Below are 17,175 nucleotides of genomic sequence, written 5' to 3' on the forward strand. Positions count from 1 at the left end.
GAACAGGCAGCTAATAGCTTAGCGCTGTGTAGGACATGTAATTGCGGTGAAAACCCTGCCACATTGTGTCACTCCGAGTGATAAACAGCTGTGGTTTTCAATAGTCAAGAGGAAAGGAGAGAGAGGTTGCATCCCAAATGGCACACTACATAGTTCACTACGTTGAAGTACTTTGACCTGGGACAGAAGTATTTTGACCAGAGGCCTCCGGTCTGCAGTGGTGCACTACATAGGGAATAGGGTGTAATTTGGGACAGAGAAACCCTTTCTGGAGCTAAACAGGTTCACTTAAGAGGCGTCAGAGGCTGTTTACTGCCTGGCAGGATGGTTGTAGCTAGCTGCTATAGTCCTCTAACTAATAGGTATGGCTGTAGCTAGCTGCTATAGTCCTCTAACTAATAGGTATGGTTGTAGCTAGCTGCTATAGTCCTCTAAATAATAGGTATGGTTGTAGCTAGCTGCTATAGTCCTCTAACTAATAGGTATTGTTATAGCTAACTGCTATAGTCCTCTAACTAATAGGTATGGTTGTAGCTAGCTGCTATAGTCCTCTAACTAATAGGTATGGTTGTAGCTAGCTGCTATAGTCTTCTAACTAATAGGTATGGCTGTAGGTAGCTGCTATAGTCCTCTAACTAATAGGTATGGTTGTAGCTAGCTGCTATAGTCCTCTAAATAATAGGTATGGTTGAAGCTAGCTGCTATAGTCCTCTAAATAATAGGTATGGTTGTAGCTAGCTGCTATAGTCCTCTAAATAATAGGTATGGTTGTAGCTAGCTGCTATAGTCCTCTAACTAATAGGTATGGTTGTAGCTAGCTGCTACAGTCCTCTAAATAATAGGTATGGTTGAAGCTAGCTGCTATAGTCCTCTAAATAATAGGTATGGTTGTAGCTAGCTGCTATAGTCCTCTAAATAATAGGTATGGTTGTAGCTAGCTGCTATAGTCCTCTAACTAATAGGTATGGTTGAAGCTAGCTGCTATAGTCCTCTAAATAATAGGTATGGTTGTAGCTAGCTGCTATAGTCCTCTAACTAATAGGTACAGTTCTAGCTAGCTGCTATAGTCCTCTAACTAATAGGTACGGTTGTAGCTAGCTGCTATAGTCCTCTAACTAATAGGTACAGTTGTAGCTAGCTGCTATAGTCCTCTAACTAATAGGTATGGTTGTAGCTAGCTGCTATAGTCCTCTAAATAATAGGTATGGTTGTAGCTAGCTGCTATAGTCCTCTAAATAATAGGTATGGTTGTAGCTAGCTGCTATAGTCCTCTAAATAATAGGTATGGTTGTAGCTAGCTGCTATAGTCCTCTAACTAATAGGTATGGTTGTAGCTAGCTGCTATAGTCCTCTAACTAATAGGTATGGTTGAAGCTAGCTGCTATAGTCCTCTAAATAATAGGTATGATTGTAGCTAGCTGCTATAGTCCTCTAACTAATAGGTACAGTTCTAGCTAGCTGCTATAGTCCTTTAACTAATAGGTATGGTTGTAGCTAGCTGCTATAGTCCTCTAACTAATAGGTACAGTTGTAGCTAGCTGCTATAGTCCTCTAACTAATAGGTATGGTTGTAGCTAGCTGCGATAGTCCTCTAACTAATAGGTACAGTTGTAGCTAGCTGCTATAGTCCTCTAACTAATAGGTATGGTTGTAGCTAGCAGCTATAGTCCTCTAAATAAAAGGTACAGTTGTAGCTAGCTGCTATAGTCCTCTAACTAATAGGTATGGTTGTAGCTAGCTGCTATAGTCCTCTAATTAATAAGTATGGCTGTAGCTAGCTGCTATAGTCCTCTAACTAATAGGTATGGTTGTAGCTAGCTGCTATAGTCCTCTAATTAATAAGTATGGCTGTAGCTAGCTGCTATAGTCCTCTAACTAATAGGTATGGTTGTAGCTAGCTGCTATAGTCCTCTAATTAATAAGTATGGCTGTAGATAGCTGCTATAGTTCTCTAACTAATAGGTATGGTTGTAGCTAGCTGCTATAGTCCTCTAAATAATAGGTATGGTTGTAGCTAGCTGCTATAGTCCTCTAAATAATAGGTATGGTTGTAGCTAGCTGCTATAGTCCTCTAAATAATAGGTATGGTTGTAGCTAGCTGCTATAGTCCTCTAAATAATAGGTATGGTTGTAGCTAGCTGCTATAGTCCTCTAACTAATAGGTATGGTTGTAGCTAGCTGCTATAGTCCTCTAACTAATAGGTATGGTTGAAGCTAGCTGCTATAGTCCTCTAAATAATAGGTATGATTGTAGCTAGCTGCTATAGTCCTCTAACTAATAGGTATGGTTGTAGCTAGCTGCTATAGTCCTCTAATTAATAAGTATGGCTGTAGCTAGCTGCTATAGTCCTCTAACTAATAGGTATGGTTGTAGCTAGCTGCTATAGTCCTCTAATTAATAAGTATGGCTGTAGATAGCTGCTATAGTTCTCTAACTAATAGGTATGGTTGTAGCTAGCTGCTATAGTCCTCTAAATAATAGGTATGGTTGTAGCTAGCTGCTATAGTCCTCTAAATAATAGGTATGGTTGTAGCTAGCTGCTATAGTCCTCTAAATAATAGGTATGGTTGTAGCTAGCTGCTATAGTCCTCTAAATAATAGGTATGGTTGTAGCTAGCTGCTATAGTCCTCTAACTAATAGGTATGGTTGTAGCTAGCTGCTATAGTCCTCTAACTAATAGGTATGGTTGAAGCTAGCTGCTATAGTCCTCTAAATAATAGGTATGATTGTAGCTAGCTGCTATAGTCCTCTAACTAATAGGTACAGTTCTAGCTAGCTGCTATAGTCCTTTAACTAATAGGTATGGTTGTAGCTAGCTGCTATAGTCCTCTAACTAATAGGTACAGTTGTAGCTAGCTGCTATAGTCCTCTAACTAATAGGTATGGTTGTAGCTAGCTGCGATAGTCCTCTAACTAATAGGTACAGTTGTAGCTAGCTGCTATAGTCCTCTAACTAATAGGTATGGTTGTAGCTAGCAGCTATAGTCCTCTAAATAAAAGGTACAGTTGTAGCTAGCTGCTATAGTCCTCTAACTAATAGGTATGGTTGTAGCTAGCTGCTATAGTCCTCTAATTAATAAGTATGGCTGTAGCTAGCTGCTATAGTCCTCTAACTAATAGGTATGGTTGTAGCTAGCTGCTATAGTCCTCTAATTAATAAGTATGGCTGTAGCTAGCTGCTATAGTCCTCTAACTAATAGGTATGGTTGTAGCTAGCTGCTATAGTCCTCTAATTAATAAGTATGGCTGGAGCTAGCTGCTATAGTTCTCTAACTAATAGGTATGGTTGTAGCTAGCTGCTATAGTCCTCTAAATAATAATAGGTATGGTTGTAGCTAGCTGCTATAGTCCTCTAAATAATAGGTATGGTTGTAGCTAGCTGCTATAGTCCTCTAACTAATAGGTATGGCTGTAGCTAGCTGCTACAGTCCTCTAAATAATAGGTATGGTTGAAGCTAGCTGCTATAGTCCTCTAAATAATAGGTATGGTTGTAGCTAGCTGCTATAGTCCTCTAAATAATAGGTATGGTTGTAGCTAGCTGCTATAGTCCTCTAACTAATAGGTATGGTTGTAGCTAGCTGCTATAGTCCTCTAACTAATAGGTATGGTTGAAGCTAGCTGCTATAGTCCTCTAAATAATAGGTATGATTGTAGCTAGCTGCTATAGTCCTCTAACTAATAGGTACAGTTCTAGCTAGCTGCTATAGTCCTCTAACTAATAGGTATGGTTGTAGCTAGCTGCTATAGTCCTCTAATTAATAAGTATGGCTGTAGCTAGCTGCTATAGTCCTCTAACTAATAGGTATGGTTGTAGCTAGCTGCTATAGTCCTCTAATTAATAAGTATGGCTGTAGCTAGCTGCTATAGTTCTCTAACTAATAGGTACAGTTGTAGCTAGCTGGTCCTCTAACTAATAGGTATGGTTGCAGCTAGCTGCTATAGTCCTCTAACTAATAGGTATGGTTGTAGCTAGCTACTATAGTCCTCTAATTAATAAGTATGGCTGTAGCTAGCTGCTATAGTCCTCTAACTAATAGGTACAGTTCTAGCTAGCTGCTATAGTCCTTTAACTAATAGGTATGGTTGTAGCTAGCTGCTATAGTCCTCTAACTAATAGGTATGGTTGTAGCTAGCTGCTATAGTCCTCTAACTAATAGGTATGGTTGTAGCTAGCAGCTATAGTCCTCTAAATAAAAGGTACAGTTGTAGCTAGCTGCTATAGTCCTCTAACTAATAGGTATGGTTGTAGCTAGCTGCTATAGTCCTCTAATTAATAAGTATGGCTGTAGCTAGCTGCTATAGTCCTCTAACTAATAGGTATGGTTGTAGCTAGCTGCTATAGTCCTCTAATTAATAAGTATGGCTGTAGCTAGCTGCTATAGTCCTCTAACTAATAGGTATGGTTGTAGCTAGCTGCTATAGTCCTCTAATTAATAAGTATGGCTGGAACTAGCTGCTATAGTTCTCTAACTAATAGGTATGGTTGTAGCTAGCTGCTATAGTCCTCTAAATAATAATAGGTATGGTTGTAGCTAGCTGCTATAGTCCTCTAAATAATAGGTATGGTTGTAGCTAGCTGCTATAGTCCTCTAACTAATAGGTATGGCTGTAGCTAGCTGCTACAGTCCTCTAAATAATAGGTATGGTTGAAGCTAGCTGCTATAGTCCTCTAAATAATAGGTATGGTTGTAGCTAGCTGCTATAGTCCTCTAAATAATAGGTATGGTTGTAGCTAGCTGCTATAGTCCTCTAACTAATAGGTATGGTTGTAGCTAGCTGCTATAGTCCTCTAACTAATAGGTATGGTTGAAGCTAGCTGCTATAGTCCTCTAAATAATAGGTATGATTGTAGCTAGCTGCTATAGTCCTCTAACTAATAGGTACAGTTCTAGCTAGCTGCTATAGTCCTCTAACTAATAGGTATGGTTGTAGCTAGCTGCTATAGTCCTCTAATTAATAAGTATGGCTGTAGCTAGCTGCTATAGTCCTCTAACTAATAGGTATGGTTGTAGCTAGCTGCTATAGTCCTCTAATTAATAAGTATGGCTGTAGCTAGCTGCTATAGTTCTCTAACTAATAGGTACAGTTGTAGCTAGCTGGTCCTCTAACTAATAGGTATGGTTGCAGCTAGCTGCTATAGTCCTCTAACTAATAGGTATGGTTGTAGCTAGCTGCTATAGTCCTCTAATTAATAAGTATGGCTGTAGCTAGCTGCTATAGTTCTCTAACTAATAGGTACAGTTGTAGCTAGCTGGTCCTCTAACTAATAGGTATGGTTGTAGCTAGCTGCTATAGTCCTCTAACTAATAGGTATGGTTGTAGCTAGCTGCTATAGTCCTCTAAATAATAGGTATGATTGTAGCTAGCTGCTATAGTCCTCTAACTAATAGGTATGGTTGTAGCTAGCTGCTATAGTCCTCTAACTAATAGGTATGGTTGTAGCTAGCTGCTATAGTCCTCTAATTAATAAGTATGGCTGTAGCTAGCTGCTATAGTCCTCTAACTAATAGGTATGGTTGTAGCTAGCTGCTATAGTCCTCTAATTAATAAGTATGGCTGTAGCTAGCTGCTATAGTTCTCTAACTAATAGGTACAGTTGTAGCTAGCTGGTCCTCTAACTAATAGGTATGGTTGTAGCTAGCTGCTATAGTCCTCTAACTAATAGGTATGGTTGTAGCTAGCTGCTATAGTCCTCTAATTAATATGTATGGCTGTAGCTAGCTGCTATAGTTCTCTAACTAATAGGTACAGTTGTAGCTAGCTGGTCCTCTAACTAATAGGTATGGTTGTAGCTAGCTGCTATAGTCCTCTAACTAATAGGTATGGTTGTAGCTAGCTGCTATAGTCCTCTAATTAATAAGTATGGCTGTAGCTAGCTGCTATAGTTCTCTAACTAATAGGTACAGTTGTAGCTAGCTGGTCCTCTAACTAATAGGTATGGTTGTAGCTAGCTGCTATAGTCCTCTAACTAATAGGTATGGTTGTAGCTAACTGCTATAGTCCTCTAACTAATAGGTATGGCTGTAGCAAGCTGCTATAGTCCTCTAACTAATAGGTATGGTTGTAGCTAGCTGCTATAGTCCTCTAACGAATAGCTAAAGACCCCGTCTTTCAAAGATAATTCGTAAAAATCCAAATATGTTCACAGTGTTTAAACACTGTTTCCCATGCTTGTTCAATGAACCATAAACAATTAATAAACATGCACCTGTGGAATGGTCGTTAAGACACTAACAGCTTACAGATGGTAGGCAATTAAGGTCACAGTAATGAAAACTTAGGACACTAAAGAGATCTTTCTACTGCCTCTGAAAAACACAGCTGATCGTCCTCGCAGTGGCAGACCACGTGTAACAACACCTGCACAGGATCGGTACATCCGAATATCACACCTGCGGGACAGGTACAGGATGGCAACAACAACTGCCAGGAACGCACAATCCCTCCATCAGTGCTCAGACTGTCCACAATAGGCTGAGAGAAGTTGGACTGAGGGCTTGTAGGCCTGTTGTAAGGCAAGTCCTCACCAGACATCACCGGCAACAACGTCGCCTATGGGCACAAACCCACCGTTGCTGGACCAGACAGGACTGGCAAGAAGTGCTCTTCACTGACGAGTCGCGGTTTTGTCTCACCAGGGGTGATGGTCAGATTTGCGTTTATTGTCGAAGGAATGAGCGTTACACCGAGGCCTGTACTCTGGAGCGGGATCGATTTGGAGGTGGAGGGACCGTCATGGTCTGGGGTGGTGTGTCACAGCATCATCAGACTGAGCTTGTTGTCATTGCAGGCAATCTCAACGCTGTGCGTTACGGGGAAGACATCCTCCTCCCTCATGTGGTACCCTTCCTGCAGGCTCATCCTGACATGACCCTCCAGCATGACAATGCCACCAGCAAGAACTGGCAAATCTGGTGCAGTCCATGAGGAGGAGATGCACTGCAGTACTTAATGCAGCTGGTGGCCACACCAGATGCTGACTGTTACTTTTGATTTTGACCCCCCCCCTCCCTCCCCCCCCGTTCAGGAACACATTATTCCATTTCTGTTAGCCACATGTCTGTGGAACTTGTTCAATTTATGTCTCAGTTGTTGAATCTTATGTTCATACAAATATTTGCACATGTTACGTTCGCTGAAAACAAACACAGTTGACAGTGAGAGGACGTTTCTTTTTTTTGCTGAGTTTATCTGGTTGGTTGTAGCTACGGTATCTGCTGGTCCTTGAGCTAATGGTCAGCTGTTAGTGGCACACACAGCAACAGGAATGTAATGAGCATGAAGAACAAGGAGAGTCCACACGTCTTCAGGTCAGATGGTTTAGTCCACAAGCTCCTTGAGGACAAGACTAACTGAATTTCCTTTAATAATGTCTCTGTTTTGACAAAGACCTCTCTCATGTCAGCTTTTATAAATCCCTGTTACAGTCATAGACCTTTCCCTTTGCTGCCTGACCAACCTGACTGTTACTAATAATGCCTGCACTGTGAGATTCCTGTCCAACCTGACTGTCACTAAAAACACCTGCACTGTGAGATTCCTGTCCAACCTGACTGTCACTAAAAACACCTGCACTGTGAGATTCCTGTCCAACCTGACTGTCACTAAAAACACCCTGCACTGTGAGATTCCTGTCCAACCTGACTGTCACTAAAAACACCCTGCACTGTGAGATTCCTGTCCAACCTGACTGTCACTAAAAACACCCTGCACTGTGAGATTCCTGTCCAACCTGACTGTCACTAAAAACACCTGCACTGTGAGATTCCTGTCCAACCTGACTGTCACTAAAAACACCTGCACTGTGAGATTCCTGTCCAACCTGACTGTCACTAAAAACACCTGCACTGTGAGATTCCTGTCCAACCTGACTGTCACTAAAAACACCTGCACTGTGAGATTCCTGTCCAACCTGACTGTCACTAAAAACACCTGCACTGTGAGATTCCTGTCCAACCTGACTGTCACTAAAAACACCTGCACTGTGAGGATTCCTGTCCAACCTGACTGTCACTAAAAACACCTGCACTGTGAGATTCCTGTCTAACCTGACTGTCACTAAAAACACCTGCACTGTGAGATTCCTGTCCAACCTGACTGTCACTAAAAACACCTGCACTGTGAGATTCCTGTCCATCCTGACTGTCACTAAAAACACCTGCACTGTGAGATTCCTGTCCAACCTGACTGTCACTAAAACACCTGCACTGTCAGATTCCTGTCCAACCTGACTGTCACTAAAAACACCTGCACTGTGAGATTCCTGTCCAACCTGACTGTCACTAAAAACACCTGCACTGTGAGATTCCTGTCTAACCTGACTGTCACTAAAAACACCTGCACTGTGAGATTCCTGTCCAACCTGACTGTCACTAAAAACACCTGCACTGTGAGATTCCTGTCCATCCTGACTGTCACTAAAAACACCTGCACTGTGAGATTCCTGTCCAACCTGACTGTCACTAAAAACACCTGCACTGTCAGATTCCTGTCCAACCTGACTGTCACTAAAAACACCTGCACTGTGAGATTCCTGTCCAACCTGACTGTCACTAAAACACCTGCACTGTGAGATTCCTGTCCAACCTGACTGTCACTAAAAACACCTGCACTGTCAGATTCCTGTCCAACCTGACTGTCATTAAAAACACCTGCACTGTCAGATTCCTGTCCAACCTGACTGTCACTAAAAACACCTGCACTGTGAGATTCCTGTCCAACCTGACTGTCACTAAAAACACCTGCACTGTGAGATTCCTGTCCAACCTGACTGTCACTAAAAACACCTGCACTGTGAGATTCCTGTCCAACCTGACTGTCACTAAAAACACCTGCACTGTCAGATTCCTGCCCAACCTGACTGTCACTAAAAACACCCTGCACTGTGAGATTCCTGTCCAACCTGACTGTCATTAAAAACACCTGCACTGTGAGACTCCTGTTCACTCACTGAGCTGAAGCACTATCATACAACCATCCCACTTACTGCGCCTCCACTCCGCTGTAAACCCCTTTTAAACAAAACAGATATTATGGAAATATTATTAATTGCCTAAATCCCCTAGGAAGAGAGAGAGAGAGAGAGAGAGAGAGAGAGAGAGAGAGAGGGAGACAGAGAGACAGACAGAGACAGAGAGAGAGAGAGAGAGAGAGAGAGAGAGAGAGAGAGAGAGAGAGAGAGAGAGAGATAGAGAGAGAGAGTGGGAAGGAGAGAGAGAGTGGGAAGGAGAGAGAGAGAGAGGAGGGAGAGAGAGGAGAGAGAGAGAGAGAGAGAGAGAGAGAGAGACAGAGAGAGAGACAGAGAGAGAGAGAGACAGAGAGAGAGAGAGAGAGAGAGAGAGAGAGAGAGAGACAGAGTGAGAGACAGAGACAGAGACAGAGTGAGAGAGAGAGAGAGAGAGACAGAGACAGAGAGAGGGAGAGACAGAGATGAGTGAGGGTTCTCGATGAGCAATTTAGAAATTATACGGCTGGCTAAACTGTCACTATTTTTCTTGCGTATGTTAATCTGGGAGCTCAGTGTTATTTTTCACGGGAGCAGCTCCTGAACATTTGTACTGCAGGAAAGGACATCAAATGATGCTCAGAAATGTGATACACATTTTAATTTCATACTCCATCAGGTTTTACAGCCGAGCTGTAGCCGTGCAGTGCTGTGGCAGGCAGGAACAGAACATAAAGTTAAAGTCTGCATCCTGAATGGCACCCTATTCCATATGGGCACTGGTCAAAAGTAGTGCACGATATAGGGAATAGGGTGCTATTTGGGACGAGGTCAGAGAGTCTGGCAGCCAGCCATCACCCACATTCACCAACCAACAAACCATCAGGCTCTCTCTCATGCTATGACATCATGTTTTTAAAGTTCACCACCAACACTCTTTTCTCTCTGTAAAAAGCGAACCTTATAAATAACACTTGGACGTGTCTGAAATGGCACCCTATTCTCCATATAGTGTCTGAAATGGCACCCTATTCTCCATATAGTGTCTGAAATGGCACCCTATTCTCCATATAGTGTCTGAAATGGCTCCCTATTCTCTATATAGTGTCTGAAATGGCACCCTATTCTCTATATAGTGTCTGAAATGGCACCCTATTCTCCATATTGTGTCTGAAATGGCTCCCTATTCTCTATATAGTGTCTGAAATGGCACCCTATTCTCTATATAGTGCCTGAAATGGCACCCTATTCTCCATATAGTGTCTGAAATGGCTCCCTATTCTCCATATAGTGTCTGAAATGGCACCCTATTCTCCATATAGTGTCTGAAATGGCACCCTATTCTCCATATAGTGCCTGAAATGGCACCCTATTCTCCATATAGTGTCTGAAATGGCTCCCTATTCTCTATATAGTGTCTGAAATGGCACCCTATTCTCTATATAGTGTCTGAAATTGCACCCTATTCTCCATATAGTGTCTGAAATGGCTCCCTAAACAGCTTCTACCCCCAAGCCATACGACTCTTGAACATCTAATCAAATGGCTACCTTACATTGCTGCTACTCTCTGTTATTATCTATGCATAGTCACTTTAATAACTCTACCTACATGTACATATTACCTCAATACCGGTGCCCCCCGCATATTGACTCTGTACCGGTACCCCTTGTATATAGCCTCCACATTGACTCTGTACTGGTACCCCCTTGTATATAGCCTCTACATTGACTCTGTACCGGTACCCCTTGTATATAGCCTCCACATTGACTCTGTACTGGTACCTCCTGTATATAGCCTCCACATTGACTCTGTACCGGTACCCCCTGTATATAGCCTCTACATTGACTCTTTACTGGTACCCCCTGTATATAGCCTCCACATTGACTCTGTACCAGTACCCCCTGTATATAGCCTCCACATTGACTCTGTACCGGTACCCCCTGTATATAGCCTCCACATTGACTCTGTACCGGTACCCCCTGTATATAGCCTCCACATTGACTCTGTACTGGTACCCCCTTGTATATAGCCTCCACATTGACTCTGTACCGGTACCCCCTGTATATAGCCTCCACATTGACTCTGTACCGGTACCCCCTGTATATAGCCTCCACATTGACTCTGTACCGGTACCCCCCTGTATATAGTCTCCACATTGACTCTGTACCGGTACCCCCTGTATATAGCCTCCACATTGACTCTGTACCGGTACCCCTTGTATATAGCCTCCACATTGACTCTGTACCGGTACCCCCTGTATATAGCCTCCACATTGACTCTGTACCAGTACCCCTGTATATAGCCTCCACATTGACTCTGTACCAGTACCCCCTGTATATAGCCTCCACATTGACTCTGTACTGGTACCCCCTTGTATATAGCCTCCACATTGACTCTGTACCGGTACCCCCTGTATATAGCCTCCACATTGACTCTGTACCGGTACCCCCTGTATATAGCCTCCACATTGACTCTGTACCGGTACCCCCCTGTATATAGCCTCCACATTGACTCTGTACCGGTACCCCCTGTATATAGCCTCCACATTGACTCTGTACCGGTACCCCCCTGTATATAGCCTCCACATTGACTCTGTACCGGTACCCCCTGTATATAGCCTCCAAATTGACTCTGTACCGGTACCCCCTGTATATAGCCTCCACATTGACTCTGTACCGGTACCCCCCTGTATATAGCCTCCACATTGACTCTGTACCGGTACCTCCTGTATATAGCCTCTACATTGACTCTTTACCGGTACCCCCTGTATATAGCCTCCACATTGACTCTGTACCGGTAGCCTCTGTATATAGCCTCCACATTGACTCTGTACCGGTAGCCCTGGCTCTGATCTGACCACATCTTAGCCTGCACCTGTCAGGCTGATAGATAGTACTTAAGGCATCATCTAGTGAAGGACCTGTCAGGCAGATAGATAGTACTTAAGGCATCATCTAGTGAAAGAACCTGTCAGGCAGATAGATAGTACTTAAGGCATCATCTAGTGAAGAACCTGTCAGGCAGATAGATAGTACTTAAGGCATCATCTAGTGAAGAACCTGTCAGGCAGATAGATAGTACTTAAGGCATCATCTAGTGAAGGACCTGTCAGGCAGATAGATAGTACTTAAGGCATCATCTAGTGAAGAACCTGTCAGGCAGATAGATAGTACTTAAGGCATCATCTAGTGAAGAACCTGTCAGGCAGATAGATAGTACTTAAGGTATCATCTAGTGAAGGACCTGTCAGGCAGATAGATAGTACTTAAGGCATCATCTAGTGAAAGAACCTGTCAGGCAGATAGATAGTACTTAAGGCATCATCTAGTGAAGAACCTGTCAGGCAGATAGATAGTACTTAAGGCATCATCTAGTGAAAGAACCTGTCAGGCAGATAGATAGTACTTAAGGCATCATCTAGTGAAGGACCTGTCAGGCAGATAGATAGTACTTAAGGCATCATCTAGTGAAGGACCTGTCAGGCTGATAGATAGTACTTAAGGCATCATCTAGTGAAGGACCTGTCAGGCAGATAGATAGTACTTAAGGCATCATCTAGTGAAGGACCTGTCAGGCAGATAGATAGTACTTAAGGCATCATCTAGTGAAAGAACCTGTCAGGCAGATAGATAGTACTTAAGGTATCATCTAGTGAAGAACCTGTAAGGCAGATAGATAGTACTTAAGGCATCATCTAGTGAAGAACCTGTCAGGCTGATAGTACTTAAGGCATCATCTAGTGAAGAACCTGTCAGGCAGATAGATAGTACTTAAGGTATCATCTAGTGAAGGACCTGTCAGGCAGATAGATAGTACTTAATTAAGGTATCATCTAGTGAAGGACCTGTCAGGCAGATTTTAAGGCATCATCTAGTGAAAGAACCTGTCAGGCAGATAGATAGTACTTAAGGCATCATCTAGTGAAGGACCTGTCAGGCAGATAGATAGTACTTAAGGCATCATCTAGTGAAGGACCTGTCAGGCAGATAGATAGTACTTAAGGCATCATCTAGTGAAGAACCTGTCAGGCAGATAGATAGTACTTAAGGTATCATCTAGTGAAGAACCTGTCAGGCAGATAGATAGTACTTAAGGCATCATCTAGTGAAGGACCTGTCAGGCAGATAGATAGTACTTAAGGCATCATCTAGTGAAAGAACATGTCAGGCAGATAGATAGTACTTAAGGCATCATCTAGTGAAGGACCTGTCAGGCAGATAGATAGTACTTAAGGCATCATCTAGTGAAGGACCTGTCAGGCAGATAGATAGTACTTAAGGCATCATCTAGTGAAGAACCTGTCAGGCAGATAGATAGTACTTAAGGCATCATCTAGTGAAAGAACCTGTCAGGCAGATAGATAGTACTTAAGGCATCATCTAGTGAAGAACCTGTCAGGCTGATAGATAGTACTTAAGGTATCATCTAGTGAAGGACCTGTCAGGCAGATATTAAGGTATCATCTAGTGAAGGACCTGTCAGGCAGATATTAAGGCATCATCTAGTGAAGGACCTGTCAGGCAGATAGATAGTACTTAAGGTATCATCTAGTGAAGAACCTGTCAGGCAGATAGATAGTACTTAAGGCATCATCTAGTGAAGGACCTGTCAGGCAGATAGATAGTACTTAAGGCATCATCTAGTGAAGGACCTGTCAGGCAGATAGATAGTACTTAAGGCATCATCTAGTGAAGAACCTGTCAGGCAGATAGATAGTACTTAAGGCATCATCTAGTGAAGGACCTGTCAGGCAGATAGATAGTACTTAAGGCATCATCTAGTGAAGAACCTGTCAGGCAGATAGATAGTACTTAAGGCATCATCTAGTGAAAGAACCTGTCAGGCAGATAGATAGTACTTAAGGCATCATCTAGTGAAATACCTGTCAGGCAGATAGATAGTACTTAAGGTATCATCTAGTGAAAGAACCTGTCAGGCAGATAGATAGTACTTAAGGCATCATCTAGTGAAGGACCTGTCAGGCAGATAGATAGTACTTAAGGCATCATCTAGTGAAGGACCTGTCAGGCAGATAGATAGTACTTAAGGTATCATCTAGTGAAGGACCTGTCAGGCAGATATTAAGGTATCATCTAGTGAAGGACCTGTCAGGCAGATATTAAGGCATCATCTAGTGAAGGACCTGTCAGGCAGATAGATAGTACTTAAGGTATCATCTAGTGAAGAACCTGTCAGGCAGATAGATAGTACTTAAGGCATCATCTAGTGAAGGACCTGTCAGGCAGATAGATAGTACTTAAGGCATCATCTAGTGAAGGAACCTGTCAGGCAGATAGATAGTACTTAAGGTTCCATTTACAAAACCAGTGATTAGCGTGATTAAAATATGGAGTGGCCTGTCCGTCCCGTCCAGGAATTATATCTCAGAACTATTGTAGGGAGGAACAGATGGCCTAGGAGCAGGCACATTGTGAGTTCAGACTAGCACCCAATTCCCTACTGAATATAGCGGACTACTTTAGACCAATAGTCAACGAGGCTGAGAGAGGAGAGGAGAGTTTCACTAGCAGCTTCATTTAAGCGTCTCTAGAGAGCCTAAATCAAGTCCTTCATTCTACCAGACACTCCGGAGTGGACTAGTCTTATCTATTCAGATTAGTGTTGTCACCATTCCAGTGTCACCATACTAGATGTCCCTCTGCAAAAAAGAAAACACACAGCAGACTCAAATCTATGCTCCTTTAAAACCCACTTTAGTAAAATACTGTGTGCTATAGCTTGCAAAATGAACAAAACGTGACTCTGGGTGACAAGATCAGGAAGGCTGTTTAATCCAACATTAAGAAGGTTTTCCTCGAGACATTTAGACCGCTTCCTGTTTCGTTTCCTTTACTTCCTAGTATGGCCATACTGGTATCGTGACAACACTAATTCAGGTAGTTATTTCCTTCACACTGACTGAATGGTAGACTTCCTCCCCTGTTCATAATGTCTTTTTCTGTTCATGTGATTATTTTATTCATGTATTGCCTTTCTTCAACCTGCTAAGCCAATGGGAAGACATGCTCTTTGACGACCTGAGATAGCTCGGCCTACCAGCTTCCCCCTGTAAAGAAAATAGTTGAACCTCTAGCTGAATTCAATAGGGCCATTGATGTGACAGTGCATTAGTAGGAAAGACTTCACATAGTGTTCAGGCGGATTGAGGCAGTGAATGAAATGTCATTTCCAGGCCTGGACTAATAGTGATACCAGTCATGTAGTTATGGCTTCCAATCATTTCAAATCACCTTGCACTTTGGCTCCCTGGAAGAAAGACAGATATTGGAGGAACTTGGAGAAACAAGTCAGAGTGTGATGTCTGCCCTGAAGTAACCCTGCTGACTGGTTTGAAAGACTCTTTAATTTCAAGCAGAACAACAACAACAAAAAACACTTCCTATATGGAATGGAACCATTTTGCTGTATGTTTGTTCCATTGCTAAGTTTGCTGTAGATATTCCACATTCCTGTAGCTCTAACAGTAGTTGACAGAGGGACACAAACACAGTCGTATTGAATAGGTTACCTGAGTTAGCCCAGACACCTCTCCCTTCTGCAGCGGCTCGGCGATGGAGGGAGTGAACACTTCAGACCCGTCCAGCGGTCTTCCCTTCAGGAAGTGTTTGCCTGCCTCGAAGATCTCCACCTCAATCATCTTCCCCTTGAACTCTGACCTCTTGGGCACAAGCACCTGACACAGGAAATATGAAATATGGGGGTTAGAGGTCAATGTGTGAAATCCATTGATTGGTTTGAACATGGGAAAAAGCTGTTGCCAGAGAAGCATGGTGTAAAAATAGGTGATGGATCACCACCCGCTCAGTGTTGTAACAGTACACCTGGACAGTACCAGAGGTTTCTTAAAGTCATGTGGACCCCCTGGTGGTGGTGGATGCCAAGGAGACATGGGGCGACAGGTAGCCTAGTGGTTAGAGTGTAGGGACGGCAGGTAGCCTAGTGGTTAGAGTGTAGGGACGGCAGGTAGCCTAGTGGTTAGAGTGTAGGGACGGCAGGTAGACTAGTGGTTAGAGTGTAGGGACGGCAGGTAGACTAGTGGTTAGAGTGTAGGGACGGCAGGTAGCCTAGTGGTTAGAGTGTAGGGACGGCAGGTAGCCTAGTGGTTAGAGTGTAGGGACGGCAGGTAGACTAGTGGTTAGAGTGTAGGGACGGCAGGTAGCCTAGTGGTTAGAGTGTAGGGACGGCAGGTAGACTAGTGGTTAGAGTGTAGGGGCGGCAGGTAGACTAGTGGTTAGAGTGGAGGGACGGCAGGTAGCCTAGTGGTTAGAGTGTAGGGACGGCAGGTAGCCTAGTGGTTAGAGTGTAGGGGCGGCAGGTAGACTAGTGGTTAGAGTGTAGGGGCGACAGGTAGCCTAGTGGTTAGAGTGTAGGGACGGCAGGTAGACTAGTGGTTAGAGTGTAGGGACGGCAGGTAGACTAGTGGTTAGAGTGTAGGGACGGCAGGTAGACTAGTGGTTAGAGTGTAGGGACGGCAGGTAGACTAGTGGTTAGAGTGTAGGGACGGTAGGTAGTCTAGTGGTTAGAGTGTAGGGGCGGCAGGTAGACTAGTGGTTAGAGTGGAGGGACGGCAGGTAGCCTAGTGGTTAGAGTGTAGGGACGGCAGGTAGCCTAGTGGTTAGAGTGTAGGGACGGCAGGTAGACTAGTGTTTAGAGTGTAGGGACGGCAGGTAGCCTAGTGGTTAGAGTGTAGGGACGGCAGGTAGACTAGTGGTTAGAGTGTAGGGACGACAGGTAGACTAGTGGTTAGAGTGTAGGGACGACAGGTAGTCTAGTGGTTAGAGTGTAGGGGCAGGCAGGTAGCCTAGTGGTTAGAGTGGAGGGACGGCAGGTAGCCTAGTGGTTAGAGTGTAGGGGCGGCAGGTAGCCTAGTGGTTAGAGTGTAGGGACGGCAGGTAGCCTAGTGGTTAGAGTGTAGGGACGGCAGGTAGCCTAGTGGTTAGAGTGTAGGGACGGCAGGTAGCCTAGTGGTTAGAGTGTAGGGGCGACAGGTAACCTAGTGGTTAGAGTGGAGAGAAGGCAGGTAGCCTAGTGGTTAGAGTGGAGGGACGGCAGGTAGCCTAGTGGTTAGAGTGTAGGGGCGGCAGGTAGCCTAGTGGTTAGAGTGTAGGGACGGCAGGTAGCCTAGTGGTTAGAGTGTAGGGGCGACAGGTAGCCTAGTGGTTAGAGTGGAGAGACGGCAGGTAGCCTAGTGGTTAGAGTGTAGG

General features: G+C 43.8%; 1 protein-coding gene across 1 annotated transcript in view; it reads right to left on the reverse strand.

The window, feature by feature from the left end:
• The window catches only part of LOC115184911 (threonylcarbamoyladenosine tRNA methylthiotransferase), a 50,065-nt gene that overhangs the window by 17,819 nt on the left and 15,071 nt on the right, over positions 1-17,175 (reverse strand). Inside the window, exon 2 of the mRNA XM_029745467.1 lies at positions 15,480-15,644. Within this exon, the coding sequence (XP_029601327.1) occupies positions 15,480-15,608 (129 nt within the window). The 5' untranslated portion in view covers positions 15,609-15,644. The remainder of the gene's footprint in view (positions 1-15,479; positions 15,645-17,175) is intronic.

Source organism: Salmo trutta, unplaced genomic scaffold (assembly GCF_901001165.1).
Source record: "Salmo trutta unplaced genomic scaffold, fSalTru1.1, whole genome shotgun sequence".
Classification (NCBI taxonomy): domain Eukaryota; kingdom Metazoa; phylum Chordata; class Actinopteri; order Salmoniformes; family Salmonidae; genus Salmo; species Salmo trutta.